The sequence below is a fragment of the Globicephala melas genome, chromosome 5, assembly GCF_963455315.2.
Source record: "Globicephala melas chromosome 5, mGloMel1.2, whole genome shotgun sequence".
Taxonomy (NCBI): domain Eukaryota; kingdom Metazoa; phylum Chordata; class Mammalia; order Artiodactyla; family Delphinidae; genus Globicephala; species Globicephala melas.
The window spans coordinates 19,668,519-19,693,992 of NC_083318.1; the positions used below are offsets into that span (position 1 = coordinate 19,668,519).

The following is a 25,474-nucleotide window of genomic DNA, read 5'->3' on the forward strand; positions in this document are numbered from 1 at the left end:
GAAACTGGGAAAGCAAAGGCTGAGAGACCGCCGCTAGTGCGCAGGCTCAGAGCAAAGTTGGACCAGCCGGAGCTGGCTGGAGAAGTAAAAGGAGGCGAAATTCTGAACGGAAAGATGTTTCTTTTATTATAAAGTGTAGCGGAGAAAAGGACCCCGAAATAACCACCAGTGATAGAAATTAGTATCAGTTGAGCCCTCTCACACTTCACTCTAGCCTCAGTTCTAGCGGAGTAGGCTAGACAGGTATTATTGCTATTTTACAGATGAGGAAGTTGAGATTTGGCCACTAAAAAGCTGTAGAGGCAGAGTTTCAGCAGATTCATTGGAGAAACACTGGAATGAGCCGGCGTTAGTGGAGCGGAGGGGAGAGAAGAAAGTTGAGATGGTGAGCTGGGGTATTTTTACGGGCTGACGGTAAAACCTCGGAGGACCTGAAAAATTGACAAGAATTGATAGTATTAGCAATTTGTAATGGCGTTATACCTGCCGCTGGCTGAAACAAAATTTGTGGTTTATTTCTTACAGTCTCTCCAGTTATTTTAAGGCGATAAGCTTATTTTTTATAGGCGTAGAGGAACTTTAGTGTGTTCGTGCTGCCAGTCACTCGGCTCTTTGGGAGAGGCAGAATCAAGTAGTACAGATCTTCCTCCACTTACCGTAGGGTTATGTCCAGATAAAGCCATGAAAGTGGAAAATACCTGCACCTAACCTGGGAACATCATGGCTTAGCCCAACCTACCTTAAACTTGCTCAGAACACTTACATTAGCCAACAGTTGGGCAAAGTCATCTAACACAAAGCCTATTTTTATTATAAAGTGTTGACCATCTTGTGTAATTTACTGAATATTGTACTGAAAGTGAAGAGCAGAATAGTTGTATGGGTACAGAATGGTTGTAAGTGTACCGGTTGTTCACCAGGTGGCTAACTGGGAGCTGTGGTTGCTACCACTGTACAGCATGAAGAGAGAGTATCGTACTGCATGTACATAGCCCCGGGAAAAGATCAAAATTCAGAATTCGAAGTACGTTTTCTACTGAATGTATATCGCTTTCAAGCCATTGAAAAGTTGAAAGGGGAACTGTTATACGTGCAGGACCCTCTGTAGTTAAAAGCAGGAACTAACTTCAAACTACCCAGGCTCAAATTCTGACTCTGCCCTTTACTTGTTCTGTGACCTTGGCCAATGTAGCCTATATGCTTCACTTTACTCATCTGCAAAATAGCAATGATAAATCTATTATGAGAGTTAAAAATGAGTTAGTACATGTAAAATGCTTAGAACAATGCCTGGCTTGGAGTCAGGCACTAGTTCAGTGTTCACATATTATTTTGTTTCATTTGCTTCAGAGTGATAGGCAATGTAACTCCCACGCAGGCCGCATCTCGCTTCAATTTCACATGCTAAATACTATCAATATTTGAGAATGTGGAGACTATTTTAATCGGGCTAGTTGCAGGAAAAGGTCACTTTGTAGAGGTGCCATTTGACTTAAGTAAATCCTTCATGATGAGAAGGATCAGCCAGAATATCATCTGCAGGAGAGGAAAAGTCTTTCATGCAGAAGGAGCCACGTGAGCCAAGACTGAGGTTGGATGAGCCTGACATGGTCCGGAGACAGGAGTCGTGAAGAAGGAGGGAAGTGGACAGACCCTATATCCACATGCTCAAGACAGCCGATTGATTTTCAAAAGGACAAGGGGATTACAAGGTAGAGGCTGTTTAAGTTCTTAAACAACACAATTCATGTTTATAGTATAGTTTCGCAACAGAACTCCTGGCTGTTAATTTTATCATTTAAATCTTTGGGTTATTTTAGTGGGCTTTTGATAATTTCTCTTTCCAGTGAGAAAGGAAACAGGACTTTGTTGAAAGAGTCTGTCCTTTCCTGAGAGACAGCTTGGTGGTGGAAAAAAAAATGGACTTTGGCTTCAGATAAACTTCAGATCAAATGGACTGTAGGTGAATTAAATAATCCTGAGCTTCAGCTTCTGTGTATTTTGGTTGGAAATAATTACTTTGTGTTAAACGGTCTGAAGGAAAGCATCTAACACCACGTTTTGGACATAATAGCTATTCAAATTGTTAGTTTCCTTCTGCTTTTGATTTGCCAAGGCTTCCCATGAAACTGTCCAAATATGCCGTGTCTGATTGCTGTTCTGAGATTGCTGCTTGATTACCTTGTCCCGCTCACCTTCCACTTTTATACAATTTCCACCATTCCTTCCTACTTTTACTATGCACTAATGCACTACAGCATTTGCCTTTTATTGGAGTTAATCCAAAGGTGTATAACCCATTTCCACTCACATCTACATACCATCATAAAATATACTTACTTCATAGCCTTGTTTTTAGTAAGAAACTTTTGAAACTTGGGTGCAAGGGACATTTGTTTCATGCTTACAGGGGATTTTTTTTTTTTGAAATTTGAGAAGAGGTTCAGATAATGTGCATTCTGCTCTTTAAAAAGAATAAGTTTGAGTAGTGTATTGACCTAGATGATCTGTCTAAATATAACCTGGTTTTCAACAAGATATTTGAGTATAGATCTTCTCTCCTCTTTATTGGACATCTGTTGCTTTGTCTGACCAGCACCCTTCTATTTCTTGGAGACATGCCCTTTCCTGACCCTATGTGATTCTGTTGTTAATGTTAATAGCAGGCATGGCTGTGATCAGGCCCTGCTAATTGTGGAACCCCATCCCTGTCTTCTCATTGACTGTTGACCCAGGTAGGACCAAAAAAGTTCCTCCATCAGAAACTTTTGACATGTGAACTCTGAGAGAGAATAGGTCTTTCCTTCTCTAGGATTATAAACATTAAGGACCATTAAAGTCTAGAACTATGTGGGACCATCTTGCCACCACATGGAGAGAACCTGTTTGAAGATGAAGTCAGACAGAACTGAGAAATAAGAGAGAGAGAAGTAGATCCTTTACATAGAAACAGCTTGCACCAAATTCTTGGACTTCCCAGTTGATGAGCCAATACATTTGAGTTGGTCTTTTGGTAAGTGTGTCCAAAAGAATACTGACTAAATACACTTCTATTAGAAGTGTATGAAGAGGGACTTCCCTGGCGGTCCAGTGATCAAGACCCCACGCTTCTACTACAGGGGACATGGGTTTGATCCCTGGTCAGGGAACTAAGATCCCACATTCCTTGCGGTACAGCCAAAAAAAAAAAGTCTATGAAGAGCCATGTTGTGGAGTACCCTGTGAATAAGTGGATGAATGACCTATTTCACAGCACATCTGTTGAAAGAAATTAATGGGCAGATCACTAAATAAACAAATGGAAGCTTACATTTTATTTACTATATAATATGTCTGCCATGCAATTTGTCTATATAGAAATTGGTTTTCCAGAAATTGTCCTGGAAAGAAATAATGCAAAATGTTAAGATGATTATTTCTGGGTAGTGGGATTCTGGGAAAATTTTTTTCTTTTTGAAGTTTTTTTCTTTATAAATTTCCCAAATCTTCTGTAAGGCATATGAATAGCTTTTATGATCAGAAAGAGTTAAGAAAAAAAAACTTACGTTTTCCTTTTCATGTTCTGACACATTTAACTATTTATTTAGAGGAATTTTGGCATTCAAACATTTTATCAGAGACATTTGTTGTTGTTTTTCAAGACTCAATCTGGAAACCACATAGTCAATATCTGAAAAGATTTTATGCATTGACAAATGCTGTGGTCTGAATGTTTGTGTCTCCCCAAATTCATATGTTGAAATCTTAACCCCCAAAGTTGATGGTGGTTGATGGTTGGAGCCTTTGGGAGGTGAGGGTGGAGCCCTCCTGAATGGGATTAGTGCCCCTATAAAAGAAATCCCACAGAGCTCCCTGGCCCCTTCCACCACATGAGGATACTAAAAGAAGTCTGTGACTTGAAGGAGAGCCATCACCCAACCATGCTGGCACCCTGATCTCAGGCTTCCAGCCTTCAGAACTCTGAAAAATAAATTTCTATTGTTTATGAGCCACCCAGTCTGCAGTATTTGGATTATAGCAGCCTGAAGGGACTAAGACAACAACAACTGAACACTAATAAGTCAGATGCAGTGTATATTTTGCTTCCATATTTTTTCATTCGTATAATAAATAAAAACGCTTAGCTTATCAAGTTCGGCTCTAGTTTCCACTGAATAGTTGAAAGAGCTTCCCCTTTCATTCTTATCAGTCACTATGCTCAGGAATCTATATATAATCTCTCCTATTATTATTAAGCTTTTCTATATGTTGAGAGGAATAAAAAATTATCAGTCTTCAACTTATCATAAATACAACAAAATAAGGGGGAAAAGAAGCAGGGGACATGTTGATTTCTGCTGCATACTGATTGTCGTAGTATGTGGGTAATCCTGGACACAAAGAAAATTATGCATATGGCTGTGTCTCAGGCACATGACTGAATTCCTTTGATCTATTTTCATCTACAAAAAGAAGACTCATACTCATTGATAAGAATCTGTAGGAAATTATGTGGTTTGGTGTCTAAACAATAAATACAAACCAGAAGTTCTGTGCCAATTAGGTTTCTACAAACAAAATCATATCTGAAATAGAATTAGAAATAATAAAATAAAATAATAAAAGTAGAATATATTATTGTGGGCTAAACTCGTAAGTCAAATAACTATTATGGGAATAGTCCCCCCCCCACACCCCTGCCCCAAAGAAGCCCTTGTCCTAATTCCAGGAACCTGTAAATATGTTACCTTGTAAGGCAAAAGTTATTTTGCAGTTGTGATAAATTGGGCATTTCAAGATGAGGAGATTATCTAGGTGGGCCCAATGTAATCACAAGGGTGCTTATAAGAGGAATGTGGGCAAGGGAGAGACAACAGAAGCAGGTGTCAGTGAGGAGAGAAGTTGCTATACTTCTGGCTTTGAGGGTAGGAGGGCCTGCAAACCAAGGAACATGGGCAGCCACTAGAAGCTGGAAGATGCAAGAAAATGGATTCTCCCCTAGAGCCTCCAAAATGAGCATAGCCTTAGGGACACATTTTAGACTTCTGACCTCTAGAACTGTAAGATAAGTAAGATAATAAATTTATGTTGCTTTGAGCCACTAAGTTTGTAATAATTTGTTACAGCAGCAATAGGAAACTAATACAGATTGCCAGATAAAATACAGAATGCTAAGTTACAATTGAATTTCAGATAAACAATAAATAGCTTTTTTTTTTTAGTATAAGCATGTCCGATTCATCCCCAATATTGCATAGGACATACTTATACTAAAAAATTTGTTTGTTTATCTGAAATTCAAATGAAACTGGGCATCCTATATTTTTAAACTAAATCTGGCATCCCTAAATTATTATAATTTGCCTTATTTATTCATGTATGTATTAATTTCTATCTCTAGTTTTATATACCAAGTTTTCTTTTAAAGGAAGATGCTTGTGTTCATCACAAACTATATTGTTGTGGGGAGTTATGGTATTATGAAGCTATTTTTACCTGAAAATTTCTCATTGCAGTGTGAACATATGTAGTTGAAAATATTGGGTGGCAAAGCTCTTTTTTGTATGTTAGAAGGAACTTCCTCTCTGGCACAATAGGAAAGTCTATAGATAACATCTCATAATTTTAAAGCTATAAGGGTCCTGAAAGGTCAGGGCTAGTACAGGGCTTGCAGGTGAAATGACTTAAGGGTCCAGGTAGATATAAATGAGTGAAGCTGATTAGTTTAGGACTATAGGAAGTGATGGGGACTGTGGTGACCTACACAGCACATGCCCTGTTTATAGGGATCGAAATATTGTTAAAACTCTCTGTGAGCAAAACAAAACATGGACTGCTAGTTTGCTTAGGCCCTCTCTCATAGTCTCCATCACCCCAACCCATCCAAATAAGCTCTTATCCTAAGTAAACACAGCGTGCTTGCCAAGCAGATGCAGCCTTCTGAGAAGTTCCTTAGTCCCTTTCAGCCACATCGCTGGTCCCAAGCTCCTCCTTTATAAGTTCCAGAATGTCTACTGAGAAGATTTCATCTTTAAAAACCATCAAAATTCTTGCAACTTTTAAATGTGATCCTCTGACCAGTAGCATCAGCATCACCAGGGTGCCAGTTGAAAATCCAGATTCTCAGGTCTCATTCCAGACTTACTGAATCAGACACTTTGCAGAAGAGGCCCTGCAGTCTGTTTTAAAAACCTCTCCAGGTGATTCCTATATGCACTAAAGTTAGAGAAGCCCTGATTTAATTTCTTGGAGAAAGAGGTATACCTGGTCTTGTGCATAGCCCTGGGATTCCCAGTCTGTTTTGTGCAAAATATACCTGCAGGTGTCATCCACTCCCCTTTCCCCAGAGGATGCTGCTAACTAAGGGCTTACAGATTTCAGGAGTGAGGTAGAGGCAGAAAAGTAATTATGGACCTCCTACTATGTGCTAGGCAGTGTGATTGGTGCCAGCAAAGTTGTGCCTTCCACACCGTGATTTCCAACTTGCTCTTCACTCATTTTGCAGAAGGAGAACTTTCCGTTACAATCTAAACCTGAGCTATAATTTAACAGCATGGATTTAAAAAACTTAATAGACATTTTTCAGAGCACAGCAAAATTGAGTGGAAAATACAGAGTTCCTAAATACCTCTCCCCCCAACCCCAAAATACATACACCTTCCCCCACCATCAACATCCCCGCATCAGTGTGCTATATTTGTTACAACTGACGAACCTACACTGACACATGATTATTACCCAAAGCCCATAGTTTACATTATGGTTCACTCTTTGTTGTACATTTTGTGGGTTTTGAAAAATGTATAATGACATATATCCACTATATGTCATAGTGGATGTCATATTTTGTATCATACAAAATAGTTTCACTGTCCTAAAAATTACCTGTGCTCCACTTAGCCATCCCTCCCTCTCCCCTAACCCCTGGCAACAACTGATCTTTTTACTGATTCTTTTTTGCCTTTTCCAGAATGTCATATGATTGGAATCATACAGTATTTAGCCTTTTCAAGTTGGCTTCTTTCACTTAGCAATATGCATTTAAGGTTCTTCCATGTGTTTTTGTGGCTTGATAGCTCATTTCTTTTTGTTGCTGAATAATCCATTGTAAGGATGTACCACAATTTGTCTGTTCATTCACTTATTGAAGGACATCTTGATTGCTTCCAAGTTTTGGCAATTACAAATAAAGCTGCTGTAAACATTCATATGCAGGTTTTTGTGTGGACATAAGTTTTCAATCATTTGGGTAAATACCAAGGAGCCCAACTGCTACATCGTGTGGTAAGGGTGTGTTTGGCTTTGTAAGAAACCTGCCAAACTATCTTCCCAAGTGGCTGTACCATTTTGCATTCCCACCAACAATGAGAGTTCTTGTTGCTCCATACTGGAACCACCGCTTGGCGTCAGTGTTTTGGATTTTGACCATTGTAAAATGTGTGTAGTGGTATCTCATTTTTATTTTAATTTGTAAGTCCTTAATGACATATGTTGAACGTATGAGCAAACATATGCTTATTTGCCATCTATAAAACTTTGATGAGGGGTCTATTTGGATCTTGTATCCATTTTTATAGTTGAGTTTTACACTTCCTTATTGTTGAGTTTTAAGGGTTCTTTGCATATTTTGGATAATAGCACTTTATCTGATATGTCCTTTGCAGTTTTATCTCCAAATCTGTGACTTGTCTTCTCATTCTATTGACAGTGCCTTTCAAAGAACAGAAGTTTTTAATTCTAATGAAGTTCAACTTATCAAAATTTCGTTTGTGGGTTGTGTCTGTGGTGTTGTATCTAAAAAGTCACCTCCAGGGGCTTCCCTGGTGACACAGTGGTTGAGAGTCCACCTGGTTCGTGTCCCGATCCAGGAGGATCCCACACGCCGCGGAGCAGCTGGGCCCGTGAGCCATGGCCGTTGAGCCTGCACGTCCGGAGCCTCCTGTCCCAAGATCCTCTTGACTGTGTCCGATGTGTGTTGTCTACTTTCTCTGCTCGAGCCCTAGCATATTTATTATAGTTCTTTTAAATTCCTGGTTTGATCATTCCAATATCCTTGCCATAACTGAGACTGGTTCTAATGTTTGCTCTGTCTCTTCAAACTGTACTTTTTCTTTCAGTATGCCTTGTAATTTTTTGTTGAAAACCAGACATCATGTACAGGATAAAAGGAACTGAGGTATCTAGGTGCTTTGTGATGTGTTGGTAAGGTGTGGGGGAGGGGAACATTCTACAGTCCTGTGATTTGGTCTCAGATTTTTAGTGAGCCAGGGCCCCTGGGCTGTGACCTTTACAATGGTCCTTAGGTGAGACCATAAGGCTAGGGGTGCATAGAGTTCAGTCTTTCTCTTTTCCTAGGTTAGTGAGGCTCTGGTAATATCCCAGTCTGTTGGGCTCTGCTGAAATAGTTTCTGCTGGGGGCAGGTCTTGTTAAGAAGAACAGGGTGTTCTGGTCCTGTATCATAATGGCTCCTTCCCTTGCCAGAATAATGAGGAGATGTTTCCCCCCCAGTCTTCACTGTGAGAGCCAGGTATGGCTTCTGGAGGTAAACTCACAAAAGCATTGGAGCCACCCTGTGAGTGCCTCCCTGCTGGAGTTTTATTTATTTACTTATTATTTTTAACATATATATATATTTTAAATTTAATTTTATTTATTTTTTTATACAGCAGGTTCTCATTAGTTATCCATTTTATACATATTTGTGTATGTACGTCAATCCCAATCTCCCAATTCATCACACCACCACCATCCCCTGCCACGTTACCCGCCTTGGTGTCCATACGTTTGTTCTTTACATCTGTGTCCCAATTTCTGCCCTGCAAACCAGTTCATCTGTACCATTTTTCTAGGTTCCACATATATGCGTTAATATACGATATTTGTTTTTCTCTTTCTGACTTACTTCAGTCTGTGTGACAGTCTCTAGGTCCATCCATGTCTCTACAAATGACCCAATTTCATTCCTTTTTCATGGCGGAGTAATATTCCATTGTATACATGTACCACATCTTCTTTATCCATTCGTCTGTCGATGGGCATTTAGGTTGCTTCCATGTCCTGGCTATTGTAAATAATGCTGTAATGAACATTGGGGTGCAGGTGTCTTTTTGAATTATGGTTTCCTCTGGGTATATGCCCAGTAGTGGGATTGCTGGGTCATATGGTAGTTCTATTTGTAGTTTTTTAAGGAACCTCCATACTGTTCTCCATAGTGGCTGTACCAATTTACATTTCCACCAACAGTGCAAGAGAGTGCCCTTTTCTCCACACCCTCTCCAGCATTTGTTGTTTGTAGATTTTCTGATGATGCCCATTCTAACTAGTGTGAGGTGATACCTCATTGTAGTTTTGATTTGTATTTCTCTAATAATTAGTGATGTTGAGAATAATTTCATGTGCTTCTTGGCCATCTGTATATCTTCTTTGGAGAAATGTCTATTTAGGTCTTCTGCCCATTTTTGATTGGGTTTGTTTTTTTAATATTGAGCTGCATGAGTTGTTTATATATTTTGGAGATTAATCCTTTGTCTGTGATTCGTTTGCAAATATTTTCTCCCATTCTAAGCGCTGTCTTTTCGTCTTGTTTGTAGTTTCCTTTGCTTTGCAAAAGCTTTTAAGTTTCATTAGGTCCCATTTGTTTATTTTTGTTTTTATTTCCATTAGTCTAGGAGGTGGATCAAAAAAGATCTTGCTGTGATTTATGTCAAAGAGTGTTCTTCCTATGTTTTCCTCTAAGAGTTTTATAGTGTCTGGTCTTACATTTAGGTCTCTAATCCATTTTGAGTTTATTTTTGTGTATGGTGTTAGGGAGTGTTCTAATTTCATTCTTTTACATGTGGCTGTCCAGTTTTCCCAGCACCACTTACTGAAGAGACTGTCTTTTCTACATTGTATATCCTTGCCTCCTTTGTCATAGATTAGTTGACCATAGGTGTATGGGTTTACCTCTGGACTTTCTATCCTGTTCCATTGATCCATATTTCTGTTTTTGTGCCAGTACCACATTGTCTTGATTACTGTACTTTTGTAGTATAGTCTGAAGTCAGGGAGTCTGATTCCTCAAGCTCCGTTTTTTCCCCTCAAGACTGCTTTGGCTATTTGGGGTCTTTTGTGTTTCCATACAAATTGTGAATTTTTTTGTTCTAGTTCCATAAGCAATGCCACTGGTAATTTGATAGGGATTGCATTGAAACTCTCTGCTGGAGTTTTAGCTCTCAGAGTTGTCTACACTGAGCCTCCGACAGTTAGTCCCTTACATCTTAGGTTTCCTACCACATGCTGCTTCCTGTAGAGGTTTCTATATGTGAGTTTCTGCTTTGGTAAATTGTGGTGTTCTGTATCTCTCTGTCTGCCTCACCAAATTCTGTGGCAGTGGTTTGTCCCATGACCTCACTTCTGTGATGAATCTAAGAAAAGTTGTTGACCTTTAGTTTGTTCAGCTTTTTTCTTGTGTGTGGACAGCAGGACATTTCCAAGCTGACTTTTTGTTGGACCAGAAACTGGAAGTCATGTGAAGTAAAAATTTAAAATAGATTCTTTTATTTAAGAAACATGAATATAGCACTTACTATATGCCAGGCCCTGATTTAAGCACTTATAAATATTAATCCTAATAATTACCCTATGAGGTAGGTAAAGTTATTATCTGTTTTACAGATGGGGAAACCCAAGGCACAGAGAGATTGATTTTCCCAGGGTCACACAGCTAGAAAATCATACAACCAGGATTCATACCCAAGCAGTCTGTCTCAAGAGACTGTATTCATAACTATTACACTGTCCTGCTTCTTGTAAATGGGAATCCATTTCTATGCCAAGTGTATGAACTTTACCTTAACAGTGAATCTGCTTATTTTTTCTCTCTGTGAGTATCTTAACTTTCCTCTCTTGATGACTTTGCCATTGACATCTATATAGAAAAGAAAGCTGCTATTATTAGATTATCCAAACTCAATTTCTTATGCTTAGACTTGACACACAATTAGAAGTACAACCATGAAGTAGGGTTCATTAATGTAAAGAGACATGAAATCCAGCTGTAATCCCAAAACTTACATACAAGCAAGAGTGAGATTAATATTGAGCTTTTATTAACAAGGAATAGCAGCTGTACGTGCAGATGTGGTATTCATTCTTGATTGAGAGGCTCCTACAGACTGTGTCATTTGTACAACATCCACCACTCTCCTTTAGCCCAAAGCCCAGGGATGCTGCATCTATATCATGACCAACTCTTTATTCAAATGAACGATTTCAAGGGAAAAGTGTCTACTTTTTCTTGTTTTCACCCTGTTTTCCTCTTCTTAAAGTTGCCTAGGAAGAAAGGCTTAGGTTGTTTCAGAAGCAGCAGCTTCAGCAGAAGTGGGAAAACACCAGATGATGCAGACTCTCCGTGAGGTAACAGTGGACAGCCAAGTCCAAAAGGTGGTATCATGTGGCCTCATCTCTTTAAGAAGAAATATGGTATTATCTTGAGGTAGTACTTCAGTAGTAGGCAGCTTCTAAGATGGCCCGCAGTGATCCCCACCTGCTTGCCTTCAGGGCCTGTGTAATCCTCTTCTTTGAGTGGCTTGCCTCTGGCCAGCAGAAATCTCAAAATTGAGGGGATGACGCTTCTATGATTAGATGGTTTGCAACTTCCATCCCGCCAGCAGATTCTCTCCCTTGTTGGCTTTGATGATGCAAGTTTCTACGTTGGTGGGCCCATGTGGCAAGGAGCTAAGGAGGTCCTCCAGCCAACAGCCTTGTAGACACTGAGACCCACAATCCACAGCACAAGTGGAATTGAATACTGCCAAGAATCACATAAGTGAGCGTGGAAACATGCATCCCAAATTAAGCTTTCAGATGAGACCCCAGCCCTGGCCAACATCTTGATTGCAGCCTCTAGAGAGAACTGTAAGCAGACCCAGCTGAGCTGTGCCTATATTCCTGACTCAGAAACTGTGATGATAAATGTGTGTTGTTTAAGCCGCTAAGAAACAATAGACAGCTAATGCCATTCCTACCACAGACTCTTCTCAGGTGAGCATTACCTTCGGACTTCATGTTTCATTGGCCTAGTCTCATCTTGTTGATGGTGCAAAGAAAATCTCCATTTGACATTTTTCGCAACCTTTGAATCCATCAAAATACTGCTAAAATATTTTATAAAGAAGTTTGTAACACATAAAGTGCTAGATCTGTATCACTGAAGTGTACTGTTTTTAGTGATCAGGAACATTTTTTTTTAAAGATTTAATTTCTTTTATTTTTGGTTGCTTTGGGTCTTTGTTGCTGAGCGCCGGCTTTCTCTTGTTGCGGCGAGCCCAGGCTGCTCTTCATTGCGGTGCGTGGACTTCTCATTGCAGTGGCTTCTCGTTGCAGAGCACCGACTCTAGGTGTGTGGGCTTCAGTAGTTGTGGCACGTGGGCTCAGCAGTTGTGGTGCACAGGCTTAGTTGCTCCACAGCATGCGGGATCTTCCCGGACCAGGGATTGAACCCATGTCTCCTACATTGGCAGGTGGATTCTTATCCACTGCGCCACTGGGGAAGTCCAGAAAAAATTTTAATGATGTCTAAGAGGTGACCTGAAAGGAAAGCATGGTTTGTATCTCAGTAATCTTGTTTTAGTTAAGTACTACTGGATTAGAACTATAATTTCTACCTCTGCCAATATAAGATGCAAAGAAAAATGACTTCTAATGTGCAAATGGAAAATCCTTGACCCACTTTGCTTTTACTTAAAAAAAAAATATATCAAAGCTGAGCCTGGAAGGGTAATTTATTGAAAGTCACTGACAAACAAAAATCCATTCAGAATTGGATTTTTTATTTGATCTGATAATGTTATCTGAAAAGGGAGAATACATCTTGGAAACTCTGTTATGAGTACATATCTGTAAGAAGAAATAGTATCTGCTTATAAACAGGGACTGGAAGGGAAAACTGAAGTTAATAGAGATTATATATTACATCTGATCATGGCATTTTTATTTAATTTTTGTTTCTGATATTACTGAAAGTTAGATTGTGTAACAAAAGTATGTAAGAATTCAGTCACCTATAGAAATATGTTTTGTGAACGTACTGTGTGCCAGGCTTTATTCTAAGTACTGGGATAATGTAGTAAACAAAATAGACAAAGTCCCTTGGAGCTTCTGTTATAGAGACAGGTGGACACTAAGGTAATCAACAAACAAGCAAATGAAAAATGCCTGGCAGTGATAAGTGATAGAAAAGTAAAGCCAAGCCAGGCATGTGTAAGGGAGAGTGACCAGGAGGATACTGTGCAAACAGCATCATCAGGAAGATAGCCTCCCTGATGAGGAGGCATTTGAGGAGACATGGAAATGGGGGCAATGAATGATTACGTCAGTGGACTTGAGCTTCAAAATGACTAAATAGGCTGTGAGGAAGCTTGCTGGAACAAATAGGGTGACTTCTTTGAAGTTCTTTGGCAAGTACTCAGTATAGCTGGGTGTGGTTTCTTTTTTTTCTTTAATTAATTAATTTATTTTGTCTGCGTTGGGTCGTCGTTGCTGTGCACGGGCTTTCTCTAGTTGCGGCACGTGGAGGCTACTCTTCGTTGTGGTGCATGGGCTTCTCACTGTGGTGACTTCTCTTGTTGTGGAGCACGGGCTCTAGGCGCCTGGGCTCCAGGAGTTGTGGCTTGCGGGCTCTAGAGCTCAGGCTCAGTAGTTTGGTGCACGGGCTTAGTTGCTCAGCGGCATGTGGGATCATCCTGGACCAGGGCTCGAACCCGTGTCCCCGCATTGGCAGGTGGATTCTTAACCACTGTGCCACCAGGGAAGCCCTGGATGTGGTTTCTTGAGAGGGAGTTTAATGGATAAAGAGCCCAGGCTCCAACTGCCTGGTTTAAATGCCAGCTCTTCAACTTGCTAGCTGGGTCACCCTGGGCAAGTTGTAAACCTCTCTGAAAATAAAATGGGGCTGATAATACCCTCATAAAGTGGTCATGAGAATTAAATAGTACGTGAAAAGCATTTACAACAGGTGTCAGCCTATATTTAACAATAATAAACATTAGCTACGGTTCTTACTAAGTTTCCTCTATTTATTCTTTTCCTTTTTTAAAAATCTTTTTTGGCTGTGCCACACAGCATGCAGGGTCTTAGTTCCCTGACCAGGGATCGACCCTGTGCCCGCTGCAGTGGAAGTGCAGCACCTAAACCGCTGGACCACTAGGGATATTTTTATTCTTTTTTAAAAAAAATTTTATTGAAGTATAGTTGATTTACAATATTGTGCTAATTTCTGCTGTACAGCAAAATAAATCATATATATATATATATAATTCTTTTTCATATCTTTTCCATTATGGTATATCACAGGATATTGAATATATTTCCTTGTACTATACAGTAGGACCTTGTTGTTTATCCATCCTGTATGTAATAGTTTGCATCTACTAATCCCAAACTCCCAGTCCTTCGCTCCCCACCCCAACCCCTTTGGCAACCACAAGTCTGTTCTCTATGTCTGTGAGTCTGTTTCTGTTTCATAGATAGGTTCATTTGTGTTGTATTTTAATTCCACGTGTAAGTGATATCATATGGTATATGTCTTTCTCTTTCTGACTTACTTCTCTTAGTATGATAATCTCTAGGTCCATCCACGTTGCTGCAAATGGCACTATTTCATTCTTTTTTTATGGCTGAGTAATATTCCATACAGTATTTATTCTTTATTAAATGAGGTCAACACATGTCACTCTCCAGAGGTATAACCGTATGCCTTTTAAAATATGAGGGCTATAGCCGTCAAATTTGCAAACCCAATTTCCTAAGTAGCTTTTCTGGCTTCTAGGAAAGTTTCAAAACACGAGCCCAGAAGTAGCTTCCCAAACACCTTAGGTATAAGGTACATTGTTAAAACAAAGGTATAAAGAAGTGAGTAGATGTCAAGGATTCTTTGAAATCATCTAAGAATGTCACACATTTTAAAAATGTAAATTTCATAGTGGTTTAGGGCATGGGCTTTGGCTTCAGTGTTGGGTTTAGATACTGGCTTGGGAAACTGTGGTGTCTTGGACACATCTTACTTCTCAAAATAGAGTTGTTACAGCTGATACTCATAGCATTTATTATGTGCCAGACACTTTCCTTAGATGTTTACATACATTCGTTCATTTAATCTTCACAGCCCCTTTTAAAGGGAGTTACTATTATTATCATCATCCCCATTTTACCGATGATCAACATGAGGCAGAGATCAAGTGACTTTTCAAGACATTTAAGTGACAGAGTCAGGTTGTTTTGTTTTTTTTAAATTATTTTTGGCTGTGTTGGGTCTTCATTGCTACACACAGGCTCTCTCTAGTTGTGGCAAGCAGGGGCTACTCTTCATTGCAAGACGCGGGCTTCTCGTTGTGGTGGCTTCTCTTGTTGCGGAGCACGGGCTCTAGGCGTGCGGGCTTCAGTAGTTGCAGCACATGGACTCAGTAGTTGTGGTACGCGGGCTCTAGGGCGCGTGGGCTTCAGTAGTTGTGGCTTGCAGGCTCTAGAGCACAGGCTCAGTAGTCGTGGTGTGCGGGCTTCGTTGCTCAGTGGCATGCGGGATCTTCCCGGCCCAGGGATCGAACCTGTATCCCCTGCATTGGCAGGCGGATTCTCAAACACTGCACCACCAGGGAAGTCCCCAGAGTCAGGATTTAAAAGGATGCTGTCTGGCTCCAAGTCTGTGCACTTAAGCTGTACACTCCACTGCCTCTTGATAGTAACAGTTTCTACCTCGTAGGTAGAACTGTATTAAAAGAAGTGGTGTATAAGCACTTAGCATAGTACAAGACACAAAGTAAGTGCTCAATAAATATTTGTCAAAAGTCATAATAAATTATATCATAGTAAATAGAATACCTGCATACTCTATAATGGCTGAACGGTTCAATTATTTTTACTTTTTAAGGTTCTCTTGTGTATATTACATCAGCTTTGCAAGCCCATTAGCCTAATAACCCTATTTTGATAGGACATTGGGTTACCTGGCAACATTTGTTTGTACCGAGCCCATGCTGGCTCCTGATGGTCACCTCTTACATCTCTAAATGCTCACAGACCATCTGTTTGAGAACCTATTTTAGAATTCTGCTTGCAATCAGTGTCAAGCTCATAATTTACATATTTGCTTTTTTGCATTTTTTTGGAACTTGGGGAACTTCGAGCTCTCTTCAGGATGAAAATCTGGTTTACATGACTGGTATACTTCATTGATGATGAAGACTGTTAGAAATTTTCTATATAATTTCAATTTTTTATTAAAGTAATGAGATAACTATATTGTACTCAAAGAGGATTTGAATCATACAACTAGCAACTCACTCCTATTTCAAACCCATAGCTACATCACACTGTGGGGCTGATCCAGCATAAAATAAGATTACTCATCTGTTAGAGGAAATTTTCCAGCAGGAACAGAAAAATTTAGGTAGGATATGAGTCATATAATCTGACATTTTTCTGCTATCTAAATAAATCCTATTTCTTTTAACTAAACCATATGCTTTAAAGGAGTAAAAAAAAGAAAATATAAAATTTTTATACATTGAAACCCTTGACCAATTAGAACTTTTATACATTTGAATTTTTGAGTTAAAATTGGACTTTGAAAATAGGTCAGTCATTTTCTTTGCAGTAAACCTTTTCAACTGCATGTTTTCCTTAATAATTTCTGATCATCTAAATATAGCAAAGAAATTAAGCTCTGCATACTTTCGTTTGCTGTCTATAGATGGTATTGTCTAGAGCAAAAGCTAGTAGTAAAAGTTCTGAAATGTTAAAATGTATAGTCCATAGTCTCCCTTCGTTAATTTTCCAAAGGTCATTTGAGTTGTTAGGAGATGAGAATTAAGATTCATAACTTCAGTTGGCCAAGTCAGCATTTCATTTCTACAGTTTACATTTAAAATGATAACAAGTGGCTTCCATTTCCATACAACAGCTAGAATCCAGGTACCATTGAAATGGATTAAATCTTGGTCACCAAACATTAAATTGCCCACCGCTCCCCTTTCCTTTTTTTACCTTTTGGTCTAATGAGGGCTTCAGGTAAGTTGCAGTGCAACTACAAAGGATGGGAGTGGGAAGAGAAGGAAAACAAGACAGAGCAGACTTGGTGGATCTTAGAAGAACATAAACTATTATTTGAGGATTTAAAGTGTGTGTGAGTGTGTGTATATGCATGTAAGTCTGTGTGTGTGTGTGTGTGTGTGTGTGTGTGTGTGTGTTTATATGACATTTAGATTGATTTACACCTCCTTGCTGTTAAAACCAATGAAAACTGAAATCTCTTACTTGGCTTTTTGGTAGCATTTGATGTCATTTGTCTTCTTGAGATATTTGTTTCCCATGACTTTGGTGACTTTCTTGAAATACTTTTTTATCTTTCATGACTTCTAATTCACCTGATTTTTCTACCTGTTTGGCCATTCCTTTTCAATCCCTTTTGGGTATTCCTCTTCCTCAGTTCATCTCTTAAATGTCAATGTTTCATGGGATTCTGTCCCAGAAAATGTCTCTTTTTATATACTCTCCCCAGTTTTCCACTTCCATGGTTTCAATGACCAGCTATCTGCTGATTACTCCCAAATGTATTGTACCAGCCCTGACCTCTTCTGGACTCTGAATGCCTCTAGATGTTCTGTGGACATTTGAAATTCTTTATGTCCACAGCTGAACTCGTTATCTTTCTTCCCAAGCTTGTTCTTCCTTATATTCCCTCTAGAGAATGGCAACACCCCAGTAGCCAGTAAGCCAGGGTGGCATTCTCGTCTCCTTTCTAACCACACCCACCTCTTCTTATAAATTACCAAGTCCAGTTGAGGCCACCTGCTTAAACACCTAACCCATTTGTTTTCTCTGATCCTATCATCATCACTGAAATTCAGGTCGCTATCTTTTGCCTGAATTATTGTATCAGCCACCAACTTAGCCTCTCAGTCTCCAGTCTTTTTCCTTTGAGTTCACTTTCCACATTATGTATGATGCTTCCCAAACACAAATCTAACCTTGCTGTTTTCCATAACAACCCTTCCATGATTTCCCATTGCTTTTAAGATAAATTCCAAACTCTATACCGTGGTTTACAATGCCTTTTATAATTTAGTCCTTGTCTATTTCCCCAGTCCCATCTGTGAACACTTCTGCCTTTATCTAATCTTCAACTTTATTAATTATTTTCACTTACTCAAAGGCACCAATCACCTCTAGGCATTTGCATGGGGGCTCTCTCTGCCTGAGTAGTTTACCCCACGTTTTCTTTCTGACCGACTTCTAAGCATTCTTCACTTTTCAGCTCAGAGAAAGGAAGAAATCTTTCCTGAAAACCCAGACTAGCTGAGTCCCCTCTCTGTGCTCCTAAAGCATTCAAGGCATACATTTTTTTAAACCATCTTTATTGGAGTATGATTGCTTTACAATGGTGTGTTAATTTCTGCTGTATAATAAAGTGACTCAACTATACATATACATATATCCCCATATCTCCTCCCTCTTGCGTCTCCCTCCCACCCTCCCTATCCCACCCCTCTAGGTGGACACAAAGCACTGAGCTGATCTCCCTGTGCTATGCGGCTGCTTCCCACTAGCTATCTATTTTACATTTGGTAGTGTATATATGTCCATGCCACTCTCTCACTTCGTCCAGCTTACGCTTCCTCCTCCCTGTGTCCTCAAGTCCATTCTCTACATCTGTGTCTTTATTCCTGTCCTGCCCCTAGGTTCTTCATAACCATTTTCTTTTTTTAGATTCCATATATATATGTTAGCATATGGTATTTGTTTTTCTCTTTCTGACTTATTTCACTCTGTATGACAGAATCTAGGTCCATCCACCTCACTACACATAACTCAATTTTGTTTCTATTTATGGCTGAGTAACATCCCATTGTATATATGTGCCACATCTTCTTTATCCATTCATTGGTCGATGGACACTTAGGTTAATTCCATGTCCTGGCTATTGTAAATAGAGCTACAATGAACATTGTGGTACATGACTCTTTTTGACTTACAGTTTTCTCAAGGTATATGCCCAGTAGTGGAATTGCTGGGTCATATGGTAGTTCTATTTTTATTTTTTTAAGGAACCTCCATACTGTTCTCCATAGTGGCTGTATCAGTTTACATTCCCACCAACAGTGCAAGAGGGTTTTTTCCACACCCTCTCCAGCATTGATTGATTGTAGGTTTTTTGATGATGGTCATTCTGACTGGTGTGAGGTGATACCTCATTGTAGTTTTGATTTGCATTTCTCTAATGATTAGTGATGTTGAGCATTCTTTCATGTGTTTGGTGGCTATCTGTATATCTTCTTTGGAGAAATGTCTATTTAGGTCTTCTGCCCATTTTTGGATTGGGTTGTTCATTTTTTTGATATTGAGCTGCATGAGCTGCTTGTAAATTTTGGAGATTAATCCTTTGTCAGTTGCTTCCTTTGCAAGTATTTTCTCCCATTCTGAGGGTTGTCTTTTCATCTTGTTTATGGTTTCCTTTGCTGTGCAAAAGCTTTGAAGTTTAATTAGGTCCCATTTGTTTATTTTTGTTTTTATTTCCATTTCTCTAGGAGGTGGGTCAAAAAGGATCTTGCTGTGATTTATGTCATAGAGTGTTCTTCCTATGTTTTCCTCTAAGAGTTTTATAGTGTCTGGCCTTACATTTAGGTCTTTAATCCATTTGGAGTTTATTTTTGTGTATGGTGTTAGGGAGTGTTCAAATTTCATTCTTTTACATGTAGCTGTCCAGTTTTCCCAGCACCACTTATTGAAGAGGCTGTCTTTACTCCATTGTATATTCTTGCCTCCTTTATCAAAAATAAGGTGACCATATGTGCATGGGTTTATCTCTGAGCTTTCTATCCTGTTCCATTGATCTATATTTCTGTTTTTATGCTAGTACCATACTGTCGTGATTACTGTAGCTTTGTAGTATAATCTGAAGTCAGGGAGCCTGATACCTCCAGCTCTGTTTTTCTTTCTCAAGATTGCTTTGGCTATTTGGGGGTCTTTTGTGTTTCCATACAAATTGTGAAATTTTTTGTTCTAGTTCTGTGAAAAATGCCATTGGTAGTTTGATAGGGATTGCACTGACTCTGTAGATTGCTTTGGGCAGTATAGTCATTTTCACAATGTTGATTCTTCCAATCCAAGAACATGCTATATCTCTCCATCTGTTTGTATCATCTTTAATTTCTTTCATCAGTGTCTTATAGTTTTCTGCATACAGGTCTTTTGTCTCCTTAGGCAGGTTTATTCCTAGGTATTTTATTCTTTTTGTTGCAGTGGTAAATGGGAGTGTTTCCTTAATTTCTCTTTCAGATTTTTCATCATTAGTGTATAGGAATGCAAGAGATTTCTGTGCATTAATTTTGTATCCTGCAACTTTACCAAATTCATTGATTAGCTCTAGTAGTTTTCTGGTAGCATCTTTAGGATTCTCTATATAGAGTATCATGTCATCTGCAAACAGTGACAGCTTTACTTCTTCTCTTCCGATTTGGATTCCTTTTCTTTCTTTTACTTCTCTGACTGCTGTGGCTAAAAGTTCCAAAACTATGTTGAATAATAGTGATAAGAGTGGGCAACCTGGTCTTGTTCCTAATCTTAGTGGAAATGGTTTCAGATTTTCACCATTGAGAACAATGTTGGCTGTGGGTTTGTCATATATGGCCTTTATTATGTTGAGGTAAGTTCCCTCTATGCCTACTTTCTGGAGGGTTTTATCATAAATGGGTGTTGAATTCTGTTGAAAACTTTTTCTGTATCTATTGAGATGATCATATGGTTTTTATTCTTCAATTTGTTAATATGGTTTATCACATTGATTGGTTTGCGTATATTGAAGAATCCTTTCTTTCCTGGGATAAACCCCACTTGATGATGGTGTATGATATTTTTAAGTGCTGTTGGATTCTGTTTGCTAGTATTTTGTTGAGGATTTCTGCACCTATGCTCATCAGGGATATTGGCCTGTAGTTTTCTTTCTTTGTGACATCTTTGTCTGGTGTTGGAATATGGATGATGGTGGCCTTGTAGAATGATTTTGGGAGTGTTCCTCCCTCTGCTATATTTTGGAAGAGTTTGAGAAGGTTGGGTGTTAGCACTTCTCTAAATGTTTGATAGAATTCTCCTATGAAGCCATCTGGTCCTGGGCTTTTGTTTGTTGGAGGATTTTTAATCACAGTTTCAGTTTTAGTGCTTGTGATTGTTCTGTTTATATTTTCTATTTATTCCTGATTCAGTCTCAGAAAGTTGTGCTTTTCTAAGAATGTGTCCATTTCTTCCCGGTTGTCCATTTTATTGGCATAGAGTTGCTTGTAGTAATCTCTCATGATCCTTTGTATTTCTGCAGTGTCAGTTGTAACTTTCCTTTTTCATTTCTAAGTCTATTGATTTGAGTCCTCTCCCTCTTTTTCTTGATGAGTCTGGCTAATGGTTTATCAATTTTGTTTATCTTCTCAAAGAGCCAGCTTTTTGTTTTATTGATCTTTGCTATTGTTTCCTTCATTTCTTTTTCATCTATTTCTGATCTGATCTTTATGATTTCTTTCCTTCTGTGAACTTTGGGGTTTTTTTGTTCTTGTTTCTCTAATTGCTTTAGGTGTAAGGTTAGGTTGTTTATTTGAGATGTTTCTTGTTTCTTAAGGTAGGATTGTATTGCTATAAACTTAGAACTCTTAGAACTGATTTTGCTGCAGCCCTTAGGTTTTGGGTCCTGTTGTTTTCATTGTCATTTGTTTCTAGGTATTTTTTGATTTCTTCTTTGATTTCTTCAGTGATCTCTTGGTTATTAAGTAGTGTATTGTCTACCCTCCATGTATTTGTATTTTTTACAGATTTTTCCCTGTAGTTGACATCTAGTCTCATAGTGTTGTGGTCAGAAAAGATACTTGATACGATGTCAATTTTCTTAAATTTACCAAGACTTGATTTGTGACCCAAGATATGATCTACCCTGGAGAATGTTCCATGACCACGTGAGAAGAAAGTGTATTCTGTTGTTTTTGGATGGAATGTCTTATAAATATCAATTAGGTACATCTTGTTTAGTGTGTCATTTAAACCTTGTGTTTCCTTATTTATTTTCATTTTGGATGATCTGTCCGTTGGTGAAAGTGGGGTGTTAAAGTCCCCTACTATGATTGTGTTACTGTCGATTTCCCCATTTATGGCTGTTAGCATTTGCCTTATGTATTGAGGTGCTCCTATGTTGAGTGCATAAATATTTACAATTGTTATATCTTCTTCTTGGATTGATCTCTTGATCATTATGTAGTGTCCTTCTTTGTGTCTTATAACAGTCTGTATTTTAAATTCTATCTTGTCTCATATGAGAATTGCTACTCCAGTTTTGTTTTCATTTCCATTTGCATGGAATATCTTTTTCCATCCCCTCACTTTCAGTCTGTATGTGTCCCTAGGTCTTAAGTAGGTCTCTTGTAGACAGCATATATATGGATCTTGTTTTTGTATCCATTCAGCCAGTTTATGTCTTTTGGTGGGCGCATTTAACCCATTTACATTTAAGGTAGTTATCAACATGTATGTTCCTATTACCATTTTCTTAATTGTTTTGGGGTTTGTTGTTGTAGGTCTTTTCCTTCCCTTCTGTTTCCTGCCTAGAGAATTTCCTTGAGCATTTCTTATAAAGCTGGTTTGGTGGTGCTGAATTCTCTTAGGTTTTGTTTGTCTGTAAAGGTTTTAATTTCTCCATCGAATCTGAATGAGATCCTTGCTGGGTAGAGTAATCTTGGTTGTAGGTTTTTCCCTTTCATCACTTTAAATATGCCCTTTCAGTCCCTTCTGGCTTGCAGAGTTTCTGCTGAAAGATCAGCTGTTAACCTTATGGGGAGTCCCTTGTATGTTATTTGTTGTTTTTCCCTTGTTGCTTTTAATATTTTTCCTTTGTATTTAATTTTTTAATTAATTAATTAATTAATTATTATTATTTTTTTTTTGGCTGCAGTGGGTGTTTGTTGCTGCACACGGGCTTTCTCTAGTTGCGGCAAGCAGGGGGCAGGGGATACTCTTCATTGCGGTGTGCAGGCTTCTCATTGTGGTGGCTTCTCTTGTTGCGAAGCACAGCCTCTAGGCACACAGGCTTCAGTAGTTGTGGCACCAGGCTCAGTAATTGTGGCTCATGGGCTCTAGAGCGCAGGCTCAGTAGTTGTGGCACACAGGCTTTGTTGCTCCGCAGCATGTGGGATCTTCCTGTACCAGGGCTTGAAGCCAAGTCTCCTGCATTGGCAGGTGGATTCTTAACCACTGTGCCACCAGGGAAGTCCCTTTGTATTTAATTTTTGATAGTTTGATTAATATGTGTCTTGGCGTGTGTCTCCTTGGAAATATCTTGTATGGGTCTCTGTGTTTCCAGGACTTGATTAACTATTTCCTTTCCCATATTAGGGAAGTTTTCAACTATAATCTCTTCAAATATTTTCTCAGTCCCTTTCTTTTTCTCTTCTTCTAATGGGACCCCTATAATTTGAATGTTGGTGCATTTAATGTTGTCCCAGAGGTCTCTGAGACTGTCCTCAATTCTTTTCATCCTTTTTTCTTTATTCTGCTCTGCGGTAGTTATTTCCATTATTTTATCTTCCAGGTCACTAATCTGTTCTTCTGCCTCAGCTATTCTGCTATTGATTCCTTCTAGAGAATTTTTAATCTCATTTATTGTGTTCTTCATCATTGTTTGTTTGCTCTTTAGTTCTTCTAGGTCCTTGTTAAACGTTTCTTGTATTTTCTCCAATGTATTTCCAAGATTTTGGATCATCTATACTATCATTATTCTGAATTCTTTTTCAGGTAGACTGCCTATTTCCTCTTCATTTGTTTGGTCTGGTGGGTTTTTACCTTGCTCCTTCATCTGCTGTGTTTCTCTGTCTTCTCATTTTGCTTAACTTACTGTGTTTGGGGTCTCCTTTTCACAGACTGCAGGTTCGTAGTTCCCGTTGTTTTTGGTGCCTGCACCCAGGGCCTAAGGTTGTTTCAGTGGGCTATGTAGGCTTCCCGGTCAAGGGGACTGGTGACTGTGTTCTGGAGGACGAGGCTGCATCTTGTCTTTCTGATGGGCAGGACCACGTCCAGTGGTGTGTTTTGGGATGTCTGTGACCTTATTATGATTTTAGGCAGCCTGTCTGCTATTGGCTGTGGTTGTGTTCCTGTCTTGCTAGTTTTTTGGCATAGGGTTTCCAGCACTGTAGCTTGCTGGTCGTTGAGTGGAGCTGGGTCTTAGTGTTGAGATGGAGATCTCTGGGAGAGCTTTCGCCATTTAATATTACATGGAGCCGGGAGGTCGCTGGTGGACCAATGTCCTGAACTCGGCTCTCCCACCTCAGAGGCACAGGCCTGACACCCAGCCAGAGCACCAAGACCCTGTCATCCACACTGCTGAGAAGAAAAGGGAGAAAAAAAGAAAGAAAAATAAAATAAAATAAATTTATTAAAATAAAAAATAGTTATTAAAAATTAAAAAGTAATATAAAAAAGAAAAAGAAAGAAGAGAGCAACCAAACCAAAAAATAAATCCGCCAATGATAACAAGCACTAAAAACTATAGTAAAAAGAAAAAGAAAAAAAACAGAATGCTAGGACAAATGGTGAAAGCAAAGCTATACAGACAAAATCGCACAAAGAAGCATACACATACACACTCAGAAAAAGAGAAAAAGGAAAATATATATATATATATATCGTTGCTCCCAAAGTTCACTGACTCAATTTTGGGATGATTTGTTGTCTGTTCATGTATTCCACAGATGCAGGGTACATCAAGTTGATTGTGGAGATTTAATCCACTGCTCCTGAGGCTGCTGGGAGAGATTTCCCTTTCTCTTCTTTGTTCGCACAGCTCCTGGGGTTCAGCTTTGGATCTGGACTCGCCTCTGCGTGTAGGTCACCTGAGATCATCTGTTCCCACTCAGACAGGATGGGGTTAAAGGAGCAGCTGATTCGGGGGCTCTGGCTCACTCAGGACGCGGGGAGGGAGGGGTACGGATGCGGGGCAAGCCTGTGGCGTCAGAGGCTGGCGTGACGTTGCACCAGCCTGAGGCATGCCGTGTGTTCTCCCGGGGAAGTTGTACCTGGATCACGGGACCCTGGCAGTGGCGGGCTGCCCAGGCTCCCGGGAGGTGAGGTGTGGATAGTGACCTGTGCTCGCACACAGGCTTCTTAGTGGTGGCAGCAGCAGGCTTAGCATCTCATGCCCGTCTCTGGGGTCCGCGCTGATAGCCGTGGCTCGCGCCCGTCGCTGGAGATCGTTTCGGCGGTGTTCTGAATCCCCTCTCCTCGTGCACCCTGAAACGATGGTCTCTTGCCTCTTCGGCAGCTCCAGACTTTTCCCCGGACTCCCTCCCGGCTAGCTGTGGCGCACTAGCCCCCTCCAGGCTGTGTTCACGCCGCTAACCCCAGTCCTCTCCCTGGGATCCGACCGAAGCCCGAGCCTCAGCTCCCAACCCCCGCCCGCCCTGGCGGGTGAGCAGACAAGCCTCTCGGGCTGGT

At 39.7% G+C, this 25,474-nt stretch overlaps 1 protein-coding gene across 9 annotated transcripts in view; it reads left to right on the plus strand.

Moving 5' to 3' along the window:
• The first annotated feature begins 55 nt into the window (after nt 1–55).
• LOC115857155 (uncharacterized) overlaps nt 56–25,474 on the plus strand; it is a 50,633-nt gene continuing 25,214 nt past the window's right edge. For 7 of the 9 annotated variants that reach the window (XR_009563924.1, XR_009563925.1, XR_009563926.1 and 4 more), the window contains exon 1: nt 56–1,712. Coding sequence is in view for 5 of the 9 variants with exons in the window: in XM_060298982.1 (XP_060154965.1) it covers nt 1,597–1,712 (116 nt within the window). In the remaining 4 variants the exon portion in view is untranslated. The remainder of the gene's footprint in view (nt 1,713–25,474) is intronic. The other 2 variants (XM_060298981.1, XM_060298985.1) reach the window with 2 other exon arrangements.